The 22,583-nt window shown below is 50.4% G+C and overlaps 1 protein-coding gene and 1 pseudogene across 26 annotated transcripts in view; one reads left to right on the forward strand and one right to left on the reverse strand.

The window, feature by feature from the left end:
- BCL2L11 (BCL2 like 11) overlaps positions 1–22,583 on the forward strand; it is a 145,031-nt gene that overhangs the window by 122,050 nt on the left and 398 nt on the right. For 4 of the 5 annotated variants that reach the window (XM_078056285.1, XM_078056283.1, XM_078056284.1 and 1 more), the window contains one exon: positions 7,659–7,770. In XM_078056285.1, the coding sequence (XP_077912411.1) occupies positions 7,659–7,770 (112 nt within the window). Of the gene's footprint in view, positions 1–7,658; positions 7,771–22,583 lie in introns of those variants that run through there. The other variant, XR_013441684.1, reaches the window with a different exon arrangement.
- LOC118544625 (NADH dehydrogenase [ubiquinone] 1 alpha subcomplex subunit 1 pseudogene) overlaps positions 1–22,583 on the reverse strand; it is a 297,076-nt pseudogene that overhangs the window by 72,298 nt on the left and 202,195 nt on the right. Inside the window, exon 3 of one of the 21 annotated variants that reach the window (XR_013441714.1) lies at positions 5,660–6,934. The exons of the other annotated variants lie outside the window; for them this stretch is intronic. The product of XR_013441714.1 is annotated as an NADH dehydrogenase [ubiquinone] 1 alpha subcomplex subunit 1 pseudogene, transcript variant X31 (transcript). Of the gene's footprint in view, positions 1–5,659; positions 6,935–22,583 lie in introns of those variants that run through there. 21 annotated transcript variants of the gene reach the window in all.

Consider the following 22,583-nt stretch of genomic DNA (forward strand, 5'->3'; position numbering starts at 1 on the left):
TCAAGAATGACTTAACTACTGTCTTCAAATATGCAGAGGCATTTATTACAAGGAGGGAACGGCCGGCTATTTCCTTCTGACACTGAGTGGAGAAAACTCGGTCGGAACCCTAAGGAAAGCCCGCCGGCTGGGTCCTCCCTGGGACCGCCTTGCAGGCAGGAGGTGCTCCTTGCCATAAAACCCCAGGAGCCCCCACCCTTGAAGGTTAGGCCTTAATGATGTTTGAGGAAGGGGGTCCCAGTATCTGTTTTCGGTAAGGCCGGTGGGTTCTACCTAGCGCCTGACAGCTAGAACCCTGAGTCTACGGCAAAGAATTTGCCACCCCCAAATACGCTTCTTTGGCATAAGGATTATTTTGAGCTGGTTATTAAAAAAACAAAAACAAAAACAAAACAAAACTCCAGCAGACTCAGGAGAAGCTCTGAAAACCAAATAGAAGTTACCCTTTTTGTAAAAGCATTTACATCTATAAGGGAAATCTCCATTTGTAAGAGTGCCTCCCCGTCCCAGGAAGAGGGGGCTGACTCAATTTCTAAAGACTCTTCTCACTGGAGAAGGATGTACTTCATCTGCATGACAATCATACCCTTGGTGACTGTGCTTTGCCTAAAAACCCCACACAGCTGGCTCTCCCACCCCTCAACATCTTCTTTTGTCTTTAGCTGGAAATGGTGTCTCAGGTGATTTCCTTGGGCCATTTCGGGGAGTTAACTCAGTTTTCCGGACTATCTCCAGGTACAGGAGGTATACGGGTTATTAAACTTCTGTTTTTCTCCTGTTAATCTTTTATGACAGAAGGTCTTAGTCAACAACCTAGGAGAGAGGGAAAATGATTTTTCCTCTCCCAGCAGAGGCCTGGTGGGACCCTCACTGCTCGCCCGCCTCTGCCTCTGACCAAGGGCACGCTCCTGGTCTCCACCTTTGCCTGGCTGACCAGAGGAGGGAGGCCTCGTTCCTGGCTGAGGGGCTGGCCGGGCAGTTCCAGGGCGGAGGCTGCGGCTGAGCTGAACAACTCTGAATGGCAGAGGTGGGAGGCCTGGAAGCTTGCAGTTGTGGGGGAGGATGGGGAATTCAGGAGGAACCCCGAGGGGCCGGGGAAGCTACTGCTGACAGAAGGGTCACAGACTTCTGGTCATTGAGAACTTCTGGCGAGCCCTTGAGAAAGGACTTCAAAGATGGAAATGCTTTCTAGGGATTGCTAGCAATGCAACTGAGGCAGCCTACGACCCCCCACCTTTGAGTCCCTCTCCCACACAAGGTCCTAGTGAACGGTACCAGTTGTTACTCCTTAGTCCAAAGAAGTTCCAGATCCTTCACTGAGAGCGAGTTTTGGTGTGGATGGAAGGGGGAAGAGTTTTGTGGAGGGGGAGCCTCTCCCCTTAGCTGCTGACATCATTGTGGCCTCCTGTAGAGGGTGAGCATCAATGGACTCACCCACATGGCTGCTGTGTCCCCCATAGAACAGCCCAGAATCTCCGTTTGGCAGAGGGCAGCCCCTGCTCTCCAGCAGACAAATGAGGAGCAAAGATTCTGTCCCTACCGGGGTTGGTAGGGAAGAGAAGCATGAGGAAGAAAAGTGAGTTCCAGAAATCTACGATGTGGGGGGAGGGGCTGCCAGTGGGGGGAGGAGAGAACAGTGAAGGAGCAGGTGGACTACTTGGGAGGCCAGGGCGAGGGGCTGTGGTTCAGTCCGTGGCGCCCCCTCCAACTCATCTGCTCCTCATATTCCCTATATTCCATCTGTACCGGGAACCAGTGATCCAACCTCTCAACTGCTTATCACTTCCAGCCATTTCTCTCTGTTCCTCGGGGCTCAGTTAGGTCTTTGGGGCCTCACCCCAGTTATTCCACAGGACCTGCTGTTCCTAAGCTGATTCTACCCCTCCTTCAAGGTGCGAGTCAAGTGCCCTCCTCCCCCACCCCTGCCCATGCCGCCCACACCTCTGGTCAGCTCTTCTGCAGGTGGCATTGGACACGGGGGCAGATGGCTGTTTACGCTGGTCTTGCCTTCTTCCCAAATGGAGGTCCCTTGAGACTGGTCATGTCTGGGCTCTCTCTGGGACTCCTGTTGTGGCTGGGCTCTGAGCCCATTATCCCAGCCCTGATTAGTTCTCAGATTCTTATCCCACATTTTCAACTGCCTGTTGAGTATCCCCAGAGAACCTGTGTTCTCTTTCAAATGTGTTCCTGTCCTGAGGTTTCTGCTTGGAAATCTCCCGTGCCCGGGGTCAAGTCTTCCCCTTCCTCTGCCTTGCGGCCCCTGGCACACCCTGGTGTCTCCCTCCGCAGTCCCTCTCTCCTGTCCCTACCGGTCCACCCCCGCCACTCCAGAGCAGTGTTCCCTCCTCCCCTGGCACTGTGGGAACGCATCACTTCTCCCACCAGAAACTCATTTCCCATAGCGCCGCTCTGGAACTCTCTTCGTGTGTGGCTCTGACTGTGTCATCGTCCTGTTTAGAAACAGCGGCGGCTCCCATCACCTGCCAACCCGCGATCTGGCCTCTGTGTTGGGCAGCTCGGGCCCCCACCGGAGTTTCTGGAGAGGACCTCCCGCTGCAGCCCACAGCAAATGTTTGCAGGTGCCTCTAGGGGCCCCCCACAGTCATGCCTCATTTCTTCCCTCTGTTTCCCCACCCGGGAAGTCCCCACGGTTCCCGGAGCCCCCTGCTGGCTTCTCATGAGCCAATCCTTCCCACCCTGCATTCGGGGGCAAATGACGTCCTGCTGCAGGACGTCTTCCCTGATCTTCCCACGGGGAAGGAGCCCTGACCCTCGACTTTCACAGCACCTCTGCCGAGTCTGTCTCTGTGTCCCACCCCATAAGGAAGGACTTGTACTGTGGGCAGCTTCCTGCTGTAGCTCCTTCAGGGACTACCTCTGATGTCGAGAGCCAAGGTTAGACCCCTTCCTGTGGGGGTATAGACGCACGCCCATTTTGGCCCAGTTTGGGACAACTCTGAAGGGTCATTTTAGCTCAAGAGTTCCCTTTGGGGTCAGCTGAGGCTCTAAGCTCCATATCACTGTGCTAGTCTCTCACCACCTATTCCTGCTTCCTCCCCTCCTCCCACAGGTGTTGATTCTGAGGACGCCCTATAGTAAACATGCCACCTGCTAACCTCTGTTATGGGTTTAATTTTGTCCCCCCTCAAAATACCTATGTTGAAGTTCTAACTCCCAGAACCTCAGAATGTAACCCCATTTGGAGATAGGGTCTTTGTGAGCTAATTAAGTTAAAATGAGGTCATTAGGTTTGGCCCTAATCCAACATGAGCAGTGTCCTTAATAAAAACAGGACATTTGGACATAGACACGCATACAAGGAGAACACCATTGAGCATGAAGACGGCTATCTACAAGCCAAAGAGAGCAGTCTGGAGCAGAGCCTCCCTTCACACCGCTCAGAAGGAACCAACCCAACCGTGCCAACACCTTGATTTCAGACTTCTGCCTCCAGAACTGTAAGACAATACACTTCTCTGGTTTAAGTCATCCAGTCCGTGGTCCTGTGTTATGGCAGCCCTAGTAGGTTAATGCAATCTCCTTCTCTGAGTCCCCCGCGCACCGAGCCCACCCTCCAACCTCATGTGTATCTGAGGTCAGCTTGACTCTATGACCTGAGGGCTGGCTCCTTGAAGGGCAAGGTCCATGTCTTCTTACTAATCATTGTATCTCCAGTGCACATAGTAGATACTCAATTATTAATGTGCTGATTGCTTGAGGGTCCAGGGAAAGAAAGATGGAGCTGTCCAGAATGAAAACGGACTGAAGCTTCATAAATCACCATACGTTTACATCTTTGCCTTTATTTGAGTAATTAGTGCCTTTCCTGGTGGTTTTATTGGAGACAGGCCATTAATCAGACATAGGTCCTGTCCTCAAATCGCTTCCACTGCATTAGAGGAAGTAAGACCTGCTCACGGGGTCCCAACTTGTGTTGAAAGGGCTGGCACCCCAAGAGAGGGGAAGACACCAAATGGAGTGTCGGGGGAGGAGAGGTGGATTTTAGCTGGGGCTGGAAGGGCTGGCCCTTGAGGTGGAGAATGCAGGGTGGATGGAAGGATGGCACTGTGCCAGGGGCTAGGATCCATCTAGGAATAAAACAAGCCAGGAGTCCACAGGGCAGGCAGATGAGTAGCCGTGGTGAGTAATGTGATGGGAGGGCTCCAGGTCTGGTGGGAGCCTCAGTCTGGCTTTCTAGTGTAAATTATTTTAACGTGTAAAATTTTCTCACCATCTTCCCCTGAACTTGGTGATTTCTGGGGGGGATTTTTCTTTGCCAGTCCAACTAACTTTGCAAGTTAATCAATTTGGCCCGTTGTTCTTTAGATTTTTCTGGAAGGAATTTCTCTCATTGCTGCTCCCTATCCTTTCAGTTAAGTGCAAAGGCAAATCCCCCAGCCCATTCCCCACTGCTTGCCTTTGACATTTCCTGCATGGTGAGGTCAGGCTGCAGCCTCCCTTGCAGTGTGCCCAGACACACGTGCTAGCTTGTTCAACCATGTGCAAATGAGAATAATGAGCAAAATGTTCCAGACAGACTAAGCCTAGGTTCGGGACCACCTCTTCCCTTTTGCCTCCTTTTCCGAGCCCCTCCATTACTGCGGTGCCAACACCTTCCCCTGGCTCTCCTTCTGACCAGGTGAGAGCACTTCTGTTTTCAGAGCTGTGGAAGGAGCAGGGGTGGTGGGGGGGTGATATTCGAGTCATAATCACTGCCCCTGAGCAGCAGGAGACCATGGATGCAGTTTCTTTCTTTCTGGAAAGACTTTAAATGTGTGATCCTTGAGACTGTTTTATCTTGTTTTTAATTTTTTTTTTAAGATTTTATTTATTTATGTGTCAGAGAGAGAGAGCACAAACAGGGGGAGCAGCAGAGGGAGAGAGAGAAGCAGGCTCCCTGCTGATTAGGGAGCTGGATGCGGGACTCCACCCCAGGACCCCGGGATCACGACCTGAGCCAAAGGCAGACGTTCAGCCAACTGAGCCACCCAGGCGTCCCACAACTGTTTTATTTTTTATTTTATTTTTTTTCCAAGACTGTTTTAGAGGTAAGACTTTTTCCATCCCGGGTTCTAAGACACCGACCTTCCATATTTGCAGCATCTTGGGTGGTGTCCGCTCCTCGCCTTTGAAAAGGGCGCTTTCAAGCCTGGCTCTCCACTGAGGCCCCCACGCACCCCATCAATGCCAGGGGTTGTGGCTCATTTCCTGCGCTCTTCCCTGGGAGCTCATCTGAAGCCCCGGACATTGGAGTAAGTCACAAAGGCAAGGGGCTTTTCCTGTATCACCCTTCTTCCTTCTGTTCGCCTATGAGGGCTACCCACTCAACATGTTTATGGTGGGCCTGCTCTGTGCAGGGTCCTGGTGCGGGTAGCAGGGAAATGAGGTCTCTGTTCTCAAGGAGCGTTGGGGTTAACACCCTTTAGAGAGGCAGGGGAAGAAAAGAGCAAGAGAGTAAAAATGGATTGACGACCACCGCGTGTCAGGTGCTACCATCATTCTCTCAAACCGGGATCACCTGTCCCAACCAAGGCACACACCCCCTTCACCAGGTTAATGGGCGGGACCCATGTGGATTTCTAGGTAGTGAGACTTCAAAGATCTAGTTATGTGTCTTCTTTTTTCCAGTTTTACATATATAAAAATTCAACCAGAATGCTTTCTTGCTCTAGATTTCTTTAAGTTGGGCTCCTCTAGCAAGTCCAGTTGCTCAGTCAAGTCCCCAGGGGATGGTTTCGCCAGGGTTTTCCATCCTGCTGACTGCTACGTAGGGTGGAGACCAGTCTGAGAATCAGCTCTTCTGTAAAATGTTGGCCTCTCCTGCCCCACCTTTGACTGAGTATCTAGTAGGCTTGCTCTGCTGGGCTGGGTCCTGGTTGGAGGCATGGGACGGCAGAGGCCAGAGAGCAGGCTCCCTGGGCGCCCTTGCTCCTGGCTAGCAGATGCAGCCTTGGCCTACTTCCTGCTTCCCAGTTCTGTGTCTCCTGGTTGCTGGACACAGGCCATGGCATCGCTCTGCATTCTGTTATCTGGAACTCTCCATTCCTTTGGCTCATCCTGTCTCCAGCCCTATGGCACTCTGTGTGGGCTGCATTTGCCAGGCCCAGCCCCCATTGCCTGGGAAGCCTGCCCGAATGGAGGGGTTTAATACCCATAATACTCTTGGTATGGGGAACAGCGGGGGAGCAGGTTATTTGGGAGAGGTTATATTGGCAGTGACAAAGAGCAGGCATTTAGAGAGAAATTTTGAGAATTCATAATATATTGGTAAGTAGAAAAGAAAGCTTACAAATAAATGTACAATAGGATCATGTGTGTTTATATGTGTGTGTATATGTATGTGTCTATATGAATATATATATGTGTGTGTGTGTGTATGTATATATGTGTATACATCCATATCTGTACGTATGGGATGCATGCATCACTCTGTAATTATACACCATTCAGATACATAGGCAGAGAAAAAAAAAATGCCTGGGAAGACTCTAGAAAGATATTCAGCAAAGTGTAAATGTAAATAGCAATGGTTAGATTATAGGTGACTTTAATTTTTCTTCTTATTTAGTTGTATTTTCTAGTTTTTCTGAAAAGTATGTATTACGTAGCAAAAAATTGTAAGAGAAGGAAAACCTAATTATTTTCTGTGGTACGTCATCAAATCCAACCACCGCTCTTGTGAATGTGATTTTTTCCTGTGGGTCCAAGGCCAGGGGTGGGGATAGGAGGGCAAAACGGACGCTGCGGTGGGTGGTTTTTGACTGCTTCCTGGGAAGGTCTCTGTGAGCTGCTCCCGTGTCAGTTGATCTGGATTCTAGATTATACCCTGCTGCTGAACTCTCTGGAAAGTGGGCAGATTCAGCTGGGGATCCCAGGATGGCAAATCAGAGACTTGGAGCCATGCTGAGAAGGATGCTGACCTTGCTCCCCCTTCCTGGGGAGAGAATGCTGTAATTGATTAGTGATGTCTGCTCCAGGCAGCACATGGTAAAAAAAAAAAAAAATGCCACAAACCCTCCCAGCTCACCAGATGGTTGCAGTCTTGCCTTCTTGACCTTCCCTGACTCTCTTTCAATACCTTGATTGTAACTGTCATTATGGTTAGCAATTACTCAGTGGGAGCTCTGTCGTATTTATTTTATAATCGCCAATACTGGAGTCTGGCTCACATGGGCACTCAGAGATCAATGAATGCTGGAGGGATTACTCTGAAAGCAATGACCAAATGTGAATTCAATTGCTAGATATAGGTGTGCAGCTTTCCAAGGTACTTGAGGTTGCTATTTGGGTGTGTGCATTTGGTCGTATTAGTCTACCATTTAATGCACACCAGGTTGTAGAATGAACATCCGTTAGAGACAAGAAACCCCCAAATGCCATCATTCTAGGTGGGTTCCAGCATGTGTTGGAGGGTGGTGTGGGCAATCTCATCACGGAGAGAGTACTGGTTGCCAGCCCACCCTCTATCTTTATCATATATATATATTTTTAGGTATAATTGAGTTTATATGTGTTTCAGGTATATGACATAATGATTCAATATACCTTTAACACATTGTTGAACTGTCTTAGTATGACATAGCGGTTTGAACTCAGGGTTTGAATTCAGGCTGGATTATTTGGGGCAAATCATTTTAATGTCACTTTAATGTCCCCAGGCCTCAGCCTTCTCATTCATGAGAAGTGCCCTCATGTATCTGAACGCTGAGCTGGTTCTCAGCCTCCATGGAAGCTTCTTCCCTCCTGAGACCTCCCAGACCCGTTCCACAGGTGGGTAAGTTGGTGGCAGCTTCTCAGACTGTGGCTATTTTAATGAGAGATCATTTGCACCTGAAAATTCGAGAGAAACTTTGGAGACTGCACATCTTTCCTTTTCTCCCACATCCTGCACACTTTTCTTTTAAGGGACTTTTGCCCACCCAGACCTGGACATCTTCTCTCCTCCCTTCTCCCCTGTTCCTCATTCACTCCCCCAACACATCTGTCTTGTCCTTCTTTTTTTCTTTTTTAAAAGATTTTATTTATTTATTTATTTTGAGAGAGAGGGAGAGAGAGAGAGAGCGCGCGGAGGAGGGGCAGAGGGAGAAGCAGGCTCCCTGATGAGCAGAGAGCCCAATGCGGGACTCGATCCCAGGACCCGAGATCAGGACCTGAACTGAAGGCAGACACGTAACCGGCTGAGCCACCCAGGCACCCTGTCTTGTCATTGTTCCTTTTTTACATCCCTACCCCACCCTCCCCAAAGGCCTTCAAGCTGCCTTCTCTCTCCAGCTCCCATGGGAGGGAATGCTCTTGTTCTTCTACCTGTTACAACAACAGAGCCTTCCCACTCCTAGGCTCAATCCCAGTCCATCTCCTCAGGCTCCTCCCTCAGGAGTGCTGGCTCCTCACAGTGGCCATTTCCGCCTGCTCAGGGATGGGTGCCCGCACCCTGTCTGGTGAGGAAAGAACCAGCTCAGCCAGAAACTCCAACTACTGCAGCTGCTTTCAAGTGTTTGAATGTGTGAAGGATGGGAGCTGGGCCCTGGTCAGGGGCCAGAGAGCTCTGCATATTCACAGGATGTACTTGGAGGAACAATCCGGGACAACAAAGGCCTCCTGGCTGCTGGTGCCGGCCCCTGCCCCAGTTCCACTGACCGGACACTGGTCGGGCCTGCTAGAACACCATGAAGTGGCGTTCTTTCTTTTCTTTTAAATAGATTTTTCAGTATCTGCAAAAGGATGCAGATTTTCATTATCTTCAAGGATGCTGGAGCAAGGTTCAGGAGCTGGGGACCAATGGTCCCCTCCACGTGGGGCTCCCCCTGGAGGATGGCTAAGCCCCCAGACCCGCAGGGCAATGCATGTAAATGGAGGCTGGGATGTGGGCACCAGACTTCTATTCTCCCCAAGTCCTGATCCAGAGGGCTCCTGAGATTTTGTAATAAGCTTAGCAGTGATCCTAGGGACAGAGCAAAAATAACAGAATGACCAACTAGGCCTGGGAGACAGAAGCTTCTGGAAGAGCAGAATGGCTCAATGTATGGCATATTAGGAGGCCATGGGGAGGCAGGGTCAAGAGCTACCTGCTGCCTGGCCCCATCCTGAGACATGGGGACCATGAGTGGTCAAGGGCAAGGTTTGTATGTGGCATGGGTGGGGGGCGAGAGTGTAGGCTTTTTCCCTGGTGGCTGGACCCTTATAAAGGGCATCTGTGGAAGCAGCCAGGAGCTCCCTCCCCACTCTGTTGGGGTGTGGAGCTGTGCTGCAGATGAGGTGAAGGAGCTGCCCCCCTCCTTCCCATCCCTGGAGCCTGATTCTGCCCCTGGGCCCATTGCCAGCCTTGCTCTGAAATGGCTCACCCCACTGCGTGCGGTCAGCAGAGACTCCCTCCCCATTGTCAGGGATTGCCAAGCCCAGCCTGCCTATGTGTCCCTTGAGACAGGGAAGAGCAGCTCTCCCACAGGGTGTGGATTCGAAGGGCAAATGTGTGTGAAATACTCAGCCCAGCCCAGAAAGGGGCAATGACAATGGTTGTTAATATCAGTATTAAGGGCAGTGGCCTGGGGCCAATCACTTAACCTCGGTGAGCTTCCATTTCCTCATTTGCAAAATAAGGAAATAAAAATAGCTGCTCCACAGGATTGCTGTGAGGTTCAGAAGGAAAATCCTGTATGCCGTAGATGGTTAGACCAGCAGTAGCAGCTAATTCAGATCTTCTCCATGCTTTAAATGGCCCAGGTAGACACTTGCTGATCATTTCCCAAAGCTGAGCATTATTGTGCATTGGCATCCTGATCTCTGCAGGTTTTTTTTTTTATTTTAATTTTTTTATTTTTGGGTAATCTCTCCACTCAACGTGGGGCTCGAACTTACAACTCCAAGATCAAGAGTTGCATGTTCTACCGACTGAGCCAGCCGGGCTCTCCTGATCTCTGCAGATTTTTTAAAGTGTCCAGAAAACTGTCTGAGCATGCAGTCTCCACCTCATTCCCAGTTCCCTGAGCTGTTCTCCTTCTCATGGGCTACCTCATCCACTGCGGCCAATAGAGAACTCAGACACAGTGCTCGGGAGAATTTACAAGCAGGGCCACCTCTCATCTGTGCATCTTTGTGTGAATAGAAAAAGGGGCTTCTTCTCCCGGACAGACACACCAGGGAGCATGGACGTGGGAGCAAGCTGGATTTCCCCCAACCATGTCCCTCCTTTGTGCACATGAGCTGCATCCAGGCTGCAAACCTGCAGTCTATGGGCCCCGGGCAGGTGTACAAATGGCCATAAGAGGAGTCGCCTGGATGTGAGTCCGTCAGAAGAGTAGGGGCCCAGTCCTGGCGTCATAGCAGCTGCTGTGACCAGCTCTGGCTTGCACGGCCAGGTGCAGGCCTGTCAAGTCCAAGACTTTCGATTGTTCAAGAGAAGCCAGAAATCGAGCTATCTATACAAAGGTTTTCTGGTTTTGAATAATCACGGTGCAGGTCAGAAAAGCACATCTGTGGTGGAATATTATGGGGGGGGCCACAGCCGGCCCCCGGCCCCATGCAAACCCGCATACTGTAGTCCTACAATCTGGGTGGGGATGTGCTTCTCCGCCCCCTCCTCCCCCCACTTCTCCTTGCCCACGGCCACCTGTCTGAGACCTCTGGCCTGACACCTGGACTTCTCCCTACCCCAGCTCTCTCTGCTCATGGGCTTTCCTTCCACAGCCTTGCCCACCCATTAAAAAAATGCCTGCCCCACTAAACCCTTTGCCTGCATTTCCCTCCTCCCCCGAGATGTCCTTCACCCCAACCCAACACTCAATGGCTCCTTCCTGACGACAGGCTTCTGAAGCCAAGACACCTGCCTGGCATGGCACCTGGTACCAGAGTCCTCTATGAACAAGTCCACACTCCTCCACATGCTGTCTGTGCCCCAACCCCCCACCTCGAACCCCAGGACTCCCATACACCAGCTCACTGCCCCTCGAAGAACAAGGGCAACCGTCCTGCTTCCGTGCCTTGGCTTGTGCTGTGCTCACAGCCTGGGGTTCCCTTCTCCCCTTGTCCATCAACTCTTCAAAACTTTGCCTGAGTCTCAGTTCTGCCACCACGTCTCCTGGAGAGACCAAGCTTCTCTTTCCCCGAACCCCTGCGGTCGGTCTCTGTCTCCAGGACGGTGTGAGACCAGGGATCTCTTGCACTTGCAGTTCTTACCTTGCCAAGTCTGCAGCCTTTTCCCCACTGGAGGTTGCTGGGCATCAAAGACACGTTCACTACCGAAAGGACTTGGTAATACCATTTGTCCTGCCCACAGTCTATGGTCACCGAGGGCTTGTGGAGAAACTAAAGAACTCAGGACTTGCTTATCAGTTAGTGTTTTCCACCATTTTTCCTTTCAAATCTCCAGAGAGCCCGAGGCGACACTTGACTTTGCCTCATTCAGAGAACACCAGCTCCATACCCCACGCCTGACAGTACTTTGTTTCCACAGACCTGTCCTGGGTGTGAGGGATGAAACACAGAACGGCCCTTGTGAGTGAGCATGGCCTTGTGTTTTGCTGTTGTTTCTGTGTGTGCAGGTTCCTGTTCAAGCAAAAACCCTTCCAAAAGCAACTGGGCCCGTGTGCCAAGACCGTGCTGGGCACAACCACCTGGCTTGCATGCCTGTCAGACCAGTGCTGGTAGGCCACTGCCCTGGGGACAGTTGTGACAGCCAAAGCCAACTTCCTGAAGGAGGCCAGTGGGCAAATGGGACTCCCAGTGCATTTCTCTGCCCAGGGCCATGGATTGGGACCCCAGAAAGAATCTTTTCTAGTATTGCCCTTCGCTTCTTCCCTCTGTTTTTCTCCTTTCATGGCCAACTGGAGAGTGATAAAAGTGGCTCTCAGTTCCCCGTGGTTCTGACCATGTAGGGCTGTTGCCCAGTGGCTGTTTTGCAGACAATTCATAGCTTAAGATTTTATAAGATGTTAGTTAAATAAAGGGGTTCTGTGACCAAATAAGTTTGGAAAATACTACACAAAAGTTCATCATGTTTCTTTACTGCAGGACTTCTCAGTGCCTTTAATGTGTACGGTTGTCCAAGAGAGTGACCATTCATACAGCACTCCTCCGCTTTTTGAGATGTGAAATGCGTTTGCTCAAGAAAAGTCTTGAGGGAGTGTATGGTGAAGAATGTCCTCTGGGAGATGTGGTGCTGCAGGACATGCAGCCAGCACCCAGCCTGGGCCTGCTCGCAGTGCTGCTTCCTTGTGCAACTTGCCCTCTTCCCCCTCTAGCCACACTGCCTTCACTTTAATTGTGTTCCCATGTGTCCCGTCTGACTCGATACGACTCTGGCCACGGACTTCCGCAATTCTAAGGCCTAACAGAGGCCTGTGTGTCCCGAGATTACCTCTCATCGCTGGCAGCCATCTCTATGAATTCCGGAATGAAAGTACAAAAGCTAGTGGCCAGGCTGGCACGGCTGACCACATGTGGGCAGGGACCGGGCGACGTTCTTCTTTGTGCATCCTATGCTCCTGGCGTGGCCGGGGGACCTGGGGGGTTCTAGGAATCCAGTTGCTCTGGGTTCACACCAACAGACATTTAAAGCAGAACAAAGCATGATTTTCACAATGGCTCCTAGGAGTCTGACATGTGTGGACCGTAAGCTGCCACCCCATGATTTTAACTGCTATTTTCTTTGATTCTAAGATGTCATCAATTGTAAGACACACCATTGTTTTAAGAACTGCTATTTTTTGTGTGTGTGGGAGGGAGAAAGAAAAAAGAAACACCACATGGAGTATACCAACCAATTGTAAGACATATCCTGATTCTAGAATAATTAAAATCTGAACAATTGTGTGCCTCGGAATTGAGGAAATCAACTATTTCTACGGGTCAGGTTTGGCTTCCTTCTTCGTCACTCGTGAGGAAGCTGGGATGCAGGCTCTAAGGGAGAAGGCAGGGAACCGGGGTACTGGGCAGGGGTCTCACTGAACCCCCACGTTGCCAGGCTCCGTGCTAAGTGAGAGGAGAATGGGGTAAAACATGCCATCTTTACCCGCTAGCATGCACTCAGGGAATCCTGCCAGGAGGTGATGCATCTCCTACAAAGTCCCAGCAGGAAAGGCGGTGTTGAGTGCCTGTGTTTTGTAACTCTCAGAGTAGGACTGTCCAAATGTACATGAAGCCAGTTCCGTAAACTGCGAAGCTTAGCATCCCTATTTTTCTTGCAATGACTAAAATCACCACTAATCTGGGATGCCTGGGTGGCTCAGTCAATTAAGCGTCTGCCTTTGGCTCAGGTCATTATCCCAGGGTCCTGGGATCAAGCCCCGCATCGGGCTCCCTGCTCAGCGGGGAGCCTGCTTCTCCCTCTCCCTCCGTCTCTTCCCCTGGCTTGTGCTCTCTCTTTCTCTCTCTGACAAATAAATAAATAAATAAAATCTTTTTTTTTTTTAGGTCTTTTTTTTTTTAATATTTTATTTATTTATTGAGAGAGACAGAGATAGTGAGAGAGAGCTCGAGCAGGAAGGAGGGGGAGAAGCAGATACCCCGTGGAGCAGGGAGCCCGATGCGGGGCTCGATCCCAGGACCCTGGGATCATGACCTGAACCGAAGGCAGAGGCTTAACCATCTGAGCCACCCAGGCGCCCCATAAATAAATAAAATCTTAAAAAAATAAAAATAAAGAAATAAAAAATAAAATAAAATCATCACTAATCGTAAAGATAAAATCAAAGTGGAAATTTGCTAGGAGTATTCTGACCCTCTGGTGATTCTACATCACAGGGGTACCTGCCTGTCCCTCAGCTAGGAAATCAATCCCCTGCCTCTTTACCCCACTTCCCACAAACACTTTGGCACACTACAGACTGGAGGCAGGTCTGGAGAACCTCCCAGTGGCCTGGGCAAGAAGGACTGCAGTGGAGGAGTGTTCAAGAGGAGGAGAAGCCCTGGGTGGAGGGACCAGTTGCCTGGGTGAATCCTCAGGAGGATGGGAGTCTTCGTGGAGGTGGTGATGTTTGAGGAGGTTCTTAGAAAACAAGCACCTTAGAGGGGCTGGAGATTTTAGACAGAGGAATTGGGCCAGAGTGAGTTGGAGAGCAGAGAGAGCAGAGAGAAGCTTGCTACTGGAGGATGTTTATTGATGCAGGCTGGGGATGGGGGAGCTGGGAGATGGGGGAGGGGGGCACAGGGTTGGAGCTGGGCTGAGCTGGGCTGTGAAGAGAGCTTGGACTTTGGCTTTTGTCCTGTTGACCCGCATCGCCTTCTTGCTGAGTGACCTTTATACCTTATTTTCAACAAATCAGCCAAGGCCCCTTTAAATGCTACAACGGGCAAGTGTCCCCATAGTGCCCCAAATACCCTGTACTGTTTCATGGCTCATGGCCCCCCGCCCCCACCGGTCCTCAGGGCAGAGTGCCCACATAGGCCTCATCACCACACACACCCTCCATCTCAGGAACCTGGAACCTGGCTGTTCCTTCTGCTGGAACGTTCTTTCCCCAGGTAGATGCATGGCTCACTGCTCATCTCAGCCAGGTCTGAGCCGGCTTCTTCCTGACCCTCTTAACACACTCTGGCCTCTCATTCTGCGTCCTCTGTCTGCTTGGTTATCCTGCAGATTGTGGCTCACGCGTTCGTTCTGCCTTCCTACTAGAACGTGAGCTGTTTTGGCTTCGTGCTCAGAACATAGCCTGACACTTAGCAGATGCTCAGTGTTTATTGTTGTTGAACTGTACTGGTTTCCAAGTCCTTCTACATGTATTATTTTGTTAGATTCTCAATATTTTTCTGATTTATGTATGGGAAAAATATCTCAAAGAGACTAAGGGAATTATCCAGGATAGTATCTGGGCTAGGAAGAGGAAGGGGGTGCAGAACCGCACACTTTCCCCCACCCTACGGCATTGACCTTTAGGATGACACGCCCTTGATGCTCACTTGGCGTTGGCCTGCCGCCCGCCTCCTGCGGGAGCCCCATGTCTTGGCCCTACCAGCCCTCCTGCTGTAGCCGGGCCCACTGTCCGCCCCTCAGGTGTGACTGGGGTTGGTGCGGTAGTATTCCATCACCTGGGAAACAGGACGCAAATGTGAAGTGTGAGGGGCAGGATCTGGGGGTGGGAGGAGGGTGGAAAACTGAGGAGACTCTATGGCGGAGGCTAACTCTCGATCTACCCAGAATTAGCAACTTCTTCAAAGGTTTCTCCAGCCAGGAAGAAGAGGCCAGGTGACTCATCCCTGAGAAGGGTTACAGGAGGCAAGAATAAAGCAAGAAAATGTAAGGAGATGACCAGGATTGAAACTGGCCGTTCTTGTTTGGACTACTCTCCCTTCTTAGACTTTGGGAGAGATGACCAATAGAGTGACCAGACCCCGAGCCCTGAGGTGGCCTGCTGTGGCCCAGCACCCACCTGCACCCGAACATGAATCCCGGGACCATCGCTCCCCATGACAATTCCTCTCTAGACCATGGTTCGTGGCCACTAGGACTCCTGAGAGGCTCCTGTAGAGGCTGGGATAAATGTGTGCTCAAACCACCACCAGGATCCACTGAGCCCAGTCTCAGGGCTGACCCAGGCTGAGACATGGTCTTAGGGGGTAATCTCGGCCACAGCATTGGGAGTAACCTGCTAGTACTCCTATCTAGTGCATCTAGAATACTCAGACTCCACTGTGACTCTGAGGGCATCAAAAATGTAATCTCTCAGTTAAGAAACTTTGGAAATTGAGGCTCCTGAAGGCCAAGTAACTCCCCCCAAATCACTGATAGCACTGGGGGTGGGGGAGACCCTGACAAGTTGACCCCTCTGGTCTTGCCGCGATCATCACACTAGATTTTCCATGCAGCCCAGACCCAATTTCTCTAAATAACCAGCAGTCCCCAAGCTGGACAAGCTTGGAGCCTGGTATACAGCAGGCACTCAAACTGTTTTCATGAGGCCCTTCCACTGTCTGTGTTTAAGCCCATGGGTTCAGACAGAGGCTCCTGGGCGAGCCATCCACCCCTGAACAGCTCTGGAGAGGTCTAACCAAATGAGGTATCAACCAGATGAGGTACCGAAAGGTCCGTGAAAGTAATGCCTCTCTTCCTGTGACCATCGGAAAACCACACGGTGAAGTGGGACCATGAGAATGAACACGAGCACCACTGCTAGGACTCAGAGGGAAGGAGAAACATACAGTAATGTGTCTTTTTCTTTCTCCCCATTTCCCCCCAGAGATATTAGGTTATAGAAAGACCGTGGCTAACAGTAAATAAATAAATACAAAGACTGTGGCTTCCACCTGGGGTGGACTCTCTGGGATCACACAGCCTGGGGGAAGCCAGTCTCAATGTCATGAGACAGTCCGGTGACGCGCAGATAGTGAGAGATGGAGGCCTAGGAATAACCACATGAGTGAGCCTGGAAGAGGCCCCCACACCTTATAGCAAACCTTCAGATGAGACCACAGCCCCAGCAGACAGCCTGACTATAACCTCATGAGAGCTCCTGAGCTTCAGACACCCAGCTATGCTGTGTTCACGTTCCTGACCCACAGAAAGTGTGACACAATAAGTGTTTGCTGTCTTAAGCTGCCACGTTTTAGGGTAATTTGTTACATAGTGCAAGATAACCAAAGCAGCTTCTTAGCCTGACAAGACGGAGAAAGGGATGAGGAATGAAGAAAGGGTGATTCTGGTACAAATGAGAAAGATGCAGATGTCATGGGTGAGCATCTAACACCTGAGGGGTTGAGAAAAGGATTTCCAGAACAACTCAGGGTTCGCATAGAGAGATGGAAGGCCACATGGAGCCACATGGTTGCACCGAGCACATGGGGTAATCCCAACCTGGAGCCACTCTGCTTCCCCCACCAAGGCTCTGTAATGGGACTTCCGTGGGTTCAGACAGAGGCTCCTGTGACATCACTGAGGAAACTTCTAGATTAGACTGCTACCCCACCCGATTAGATCAGAACTTCAAGCAGTGATGTCTGGGCATTTGTAGTTTTTTTTTAAGTTTTATTTATTTAAGTAATCTTTACACCCCATATGGGGCTTGAACTCACAACCCCAAGATCAAGAGCCTCATGCTATTCTGACTGCACCAGCCTGTGTGGGTTCTGTTTGTTTTTTTTCCTATCTAAATGCTGTTTTATTTTATTTTTTTTTTTAAAGATTTTATTTACTTATTTGAGAGAGAAGGAGAGCACAAGAGGGGGGCAGGGTCGGAGAAGCAGGCTACCCGCTTAGCAGGGAGTCTGACGTGGGACTCAATCCTGGGACCCCGGGATCATGACCTGAGCCAAAGGCAGATGCTTAACCAACTGAGCCACCCAGGCGCCCTCTAAATGCTCTTTTAATTTTCTTATTTCTTTCTTTTAAAAAATGCATACAGCTCACCAAAAGGGGTGTGTGTATGTGTGTGTGTGTGTTGTACACACACACGCGGGCACATGTATTCATAGGCCCACCACTACCACTCCTTGTCCAGGAAACCACTATTCTGATCTCTACCACCATAGATCAGTTTTGCCTGTTTTTAAACTTCATGTAAATGGAATTTCACAGTCGGTGAATCTGCTTGCTAACTGCGTGATTGGCGGTGAGTCGGTGAACTTCAGTGCCTCTGTTTCCTTGTCTGTAAGAAGGGGATGACCGGAGGGAGCACCTACCTCACGGAGTCACTGGGAGGCTTAAAGGCGTTCCTACTTGGAAAGCACTTAGAGTCCTGCCCAGCCCGCAGCGAGCGCTCCGTATATTAGCCATTAGCGTTCGTAAGCTCTAGGTCGTTTCCTGTTTTACGGGACAAGAACTGCCTCTGATGCTGGTGTGTGTCTGCCCGCCCAGGCTTCATGGCGCTGCAGCTTGGTCAGTCTCTGCTGGGTCCCTGATGGCAGGAGTGTGTGACGGGGTGCGGCGGGGAGGGGAGGGAGAGCAGCAGGGATGGCTGACGTTGACGGGGCCCTGCCATCAGCTGAGGACCAGGGCAGCCCCCCAGCGTCCCCACCCTGCTCGGGCGCTGCGTGCGCGGGCCACATGTGTGGCTGCAGGGTCCCAGGAGCCCCGCGCCACGCGCATTATTGCTGCCGTTTTACAGACAAGGAAACAGAGGCTCCGAGAGGCTAAGTAACAGCCTCAGAGTTTGTAAGTATCAAGGGGTGAAACCATGATTCGGATCAGTTCTTTCTGGCTCTAAAATGAAGAGCTTTCCTCCTCATTCTTATTTTAAAGTAACCTTACAGTTATAATCTTGTGCATTTTTTCCCCGGCACCTTTCTGCAGTCTTTCAGTCTTATCAACCAAAACCAGAGAAATGGCAGGAGACACCACAGCCTCTGTCATTGCCCTGCTGAGTCTCAGGCAAGGGATTGGGCAGTGTCCCTGCCTTTACAGCCACAATCCAGTGACGGAGAAAGTAAGGACAGGAGGCTAGGGCTGGAGGTGAGCAGCTTTTCACATTTAAGATGTTGAAGAGCAGGGTCGCCTGGCTGGCTCAGTCGGAAGAGCGTGCGATGCTTGATTTCAGGGTCCTGAGTTTGAGCCCCACATTGGGTGTAGAGATTACTTAAAAATAAATTTAAAAAAAATATGTTGAAGCGCAATGAATGGAATAAACCTCCAACGAGAAATCAGTGTGCCCAGGTTTTGTGAAAATCCAGAGGTTTTGAAGAACACTATAAATGAATGCATGGGTGAATGAATGAGTGAATGAATGAATAAATAAATGAATGTATGCATGTACTTTATTTTACTTTCTTTTTTAAAAAGATTTTATTTATTTATTTATTTAGAGAGAAAAAGAGTGCACAAGCATGCTCAAGTAGTTTCCCCGCACTGAGCGGGGAGCCTGACGCGGGGGCTTGACCTCATGACCCTGAGATCATGACCTGAGCAGAAATCACATCTCTTCCATTTGTCTCTTCCTGAGTTGTATCCTTTATGATAAACTGGCAACTGTAAGTAGAGCACTTTCCTTGGTTCTGTGAGTCGTTCTAGCAAATCACTGGACCTGAGGAGGGGGTGTGGGAGCCCCTGAATTTGCAGTCAGCCAGGCAGAAGTATGGCTAGCCTGGGCGCCCCATTTGCCGCCGGCATCTGACATGGGGACAGCCTTGGGGGACCGAGCCCTTCACCGGCGGGGTCTGCTTTGACTCTGGGTGGTTTGTGTCAGAATTGAATTGGAATTGTAGGATACCCAGTTGGCATTGGAGAGCTGCAGAATTGGTGTTGGAACAATGTATTTGGTGTCAGAGAAAACCACACAGGGAGACTCAGGCTTCCCAAACAGTGTGTGTGTGTGTGTGTGTGTGTGGAGGGGGGTGACTGCTGGAGAGAGAGGGGCGGTTATCTGGTCCTTGTTCCTATAAGACACCCATCAGAGCCAAGAAAGCACCTCACAGCCCCCCTGCGGATTTCTGCGTTTGATCATTTTCCAGCGAGGCACTTTCCAGACACATAAATGGGCATTTCTACAACAGAATTTCTGCTTTCATGCAGATGTACGATTCTAGGAGAATACTTAATATTTAACATTGGTGTTCTTATGTTAAAGTGGGTGTTCACTCCTACTATTGTGCAGAGCCATGAAAAGAACGGCTTGGGACTAAAATTTGGCTGTTTGCTCTTACTGTCTGCATTTACTGTGCTGTGTGATTTGAATTAGACAACGTTACCTCTCTGAACCTGTTTCCTTATCTGTAAAAATGGCGACCATAGGGGCGCCTGAGTGGCTCAGTCCTTAAGCGTCTGCCTTCGGCTCAGGTCATGATCCCAGAGTCCTGGGATCAAGTCCCGCATCGGGCTCCCTGCTCAGTGGGAAGCCTGCTTCTCCCTCTCCCACTCCCCCTGCTTGTGTTCTCTCTCGCTGTGTGTCTCTCTATCAAATAAATAAAATCTTAAAAAAAAAAAATGGCGACCATAATACCTAAGCAAGAGGCCATTGCAGGAGAGAACGTTGCAGGGGCCCCATCCCGATGCCCAGTCCAGGCAGGCAGTCCAGAGCAGGCACGGTCGTTACCATGGTGTTTTGATTAAAATGTGCTTGAAATCTTGTCTGTGAAATAAACTCCAACCTATAGATGGAACTAAATGACACATGAAGGTAATGATGCGCTAATATTGAAAGTGTCAGCTTCCCCAGGGATGCGCAGCCTCGGAGGCCAGGACTAAGCAGAAGGGAGCATGCCTGTGGGCGGAGAGGAGCTGCCTCTTCAGCAAAGGCCTCCACTCCCACTTCAGCAAAGGCCCCAGAGCCCCAGGCTCAGGGACAGCCTTCCATACAGATCTCTGCCCATGCATACCAAAGGCCATCAGATGACTTCCCTAAACAGGAGCTGAGCTCTGTGTGTGCCTTTGGTACTTTGCGCACTTCTCCTTAGGCCCAGCATCCCCCTGGCCCTGTACCACACCATCTAGGTCTCATTAACTGGCTTGTCCTCACTTCTTGAGACCTCCCCTTCATGGGGAAGCACCTAGAGAGGCTCCATTCTCCTTCATTACCAGCCAGCTACTTTGTTTCTAGACTCAATGCGATTGATTAACATCATCTGGTTTACCCTCCAAACATTCCTGTGACTTCTGCCAACTCACACCTCTGGGGTCATGGTGTTGGAGAAACTCCCCAGAACAGGCGCTCTTGGCAGCAAGGGCAGAACGTGGGGCCTCATGGCGTGGACATGGGTTGGGCTGTTCCTCTTGGCTTTGTTTGATGCCCACCTTTTAATCAGTAATGACAAGGCCACAACAGGGGATGACTAGGGCCAACATCTGAGCTCCTCTGAAGGTCCCTGTTCCTTGTGCTGTCCCTCCTTCCCTCCTTCCCAGGGTTGCTGTGAATGCAGTGGGACACTGGCTTTATCCAGGAAACCCGCTGTTCACAAAACAGAATTCACTGTTCTTGTGTGCCTCATGATAAAAAACGTGAACAAGTTGCTGCTTGTTACCTTTAAACTCACCTTGGGTCAGCAGCTGTTTCCCCAGGCTGTCCCAGCCCTGATGGAGGGTGAGGATCCCTGGGGAGCCCCGGGAGGGGGGAGACAGCTGGCTCCGGCTGGCTTCATAGCACAACCCAGAGAAAACTACATACTTCAAGAAAGCTCATCTGAATACGTGTCTCCTCCTCCGCACGCAGAGGTTGGAGATGAGCATAAACCTCCCTGGTTTTGTCCCTTCCAAGCGACGCACCTGCACAAAAACCCTTTGAGGCAGAGACTTCAGGTCCTGAGAACAGTCCCAGGGACCTGTTGCCCCCCTTGGAAAACCTGGCTTATTTCCTGCTACCACCCGGGCCTCTTCTCATTTCTCAAATCCATTAAATAAACATGTTGAAAATATTTGGTACTGTCCAATACTTTTCTTTTTTTTTTTAATTTATTTTTTTATTTTTATTATTTATTTGACAGAGAGACAGCGAGAGAGGGAACACAAGGCAGGGGCAGAGGGAGAGGGAGAAGCAGGCTTCCCGCGGAGCAGGGAGCCCGATGCGGGGCTCGATCCAAGGGCCCTGGGATCATGACCTGAGCTGAAGGCAGACGCTTAACGACTGAGCCACCTGGGCGCCCCTGTCCAATACTTTTCTTAAAAAGCACTTTTTTTTTCGCCAAAGCAAAGCACACAAAACTCAGAGCAAGAGAGGGCAGAACTCATAACCTGATAACCCTCATTTCCCCTCACACCTCCTATCTCTCTAGCCCTTTGCTGTCACTATCTCTGCGTTCCAGAGCCACGCAGAACACCAGATGAGGCCAAAGACAAGGTTGCTGGGAATGACCGGAAACTAGGCAAATGAAATGCTGACCAATTCTTGGCAGAAGACTCTGCGATACCCCTTAGAGTTTTACTGGGCTGGGGTCATAAGGGTCAACCTGCACGTGTGACTCAAATCTTTCTCTGTCAATAGGACTCTGGGGAGGGGAAGGTGAACTCACTTGAACGGATGGGGCCAGCCCCTCTCTGGAGAAAATACTGCCACAGTGCATAGTAATAAATCACAACCCCCAAAGCCTCATAAATGGCGCCCTGCACTGACCATGTCCAGCTGGACGGGGCTCCTCCTTTGCATTCCTATCGATGTGGGGTCACTGGCCTCTGGGCTCCCACAGTACCAGGTTCAACGTGCCACAGGAAGTTGATGGCATCGGTCACCCCTGCGTTTTGCTCGCCCTTGCCATCCTGGGGCTCTCAGTGTTGCTCTTCTGTGAGGATCGTCCTGAGCACGCAGGAACATGGGTCAGGGCCTGGCATCGGGGGCACTAACTTCTCCAGTATCCTCTGTTCCTACACATATCTTTCCTGAAAAGCCTCACCTGGTGCCCCGCACTCCCCGTACACTCCTTGGGGGGAAATATTTTAAACACATGAACAAGTCTACAGAAGAAAGTAACAAACATCCACATATTCCCATGGTTTCATTAAAGTCTGAATATCTTGCCACATTTGTTTCAGGCCTTCAAGAAATAGTACATAAAACAATACGGACACAGCCGATGGCTTTCTTGACCTCATTCCTCATCCCTGCTTCTCAGAAACACCACTGTCTTGAATTTAGTGTGTTTTAGTCTCAAGCATGCTTTTTAGATTTTCCTACAGTGCTCATCCATAAATAATATAGCATTGTTCTGTGTGTTTTAAAATTTTAAGGAACTCTACC

The sequence above is a fragment of the Halichoerus grypus genome, chromosome 10 (genome assembly GCF_964656455.1).
Source record: "Halichoerus grypus chromosome 10, mHalGry1.hap1.1, whole genome shotgun sequence".
Lineage (NCBI taxonomy): Eukaryota > Metazoa > Chordata > Mammalia > Carnivora > Phocidae > Halichoerus > Halichoerus grypus.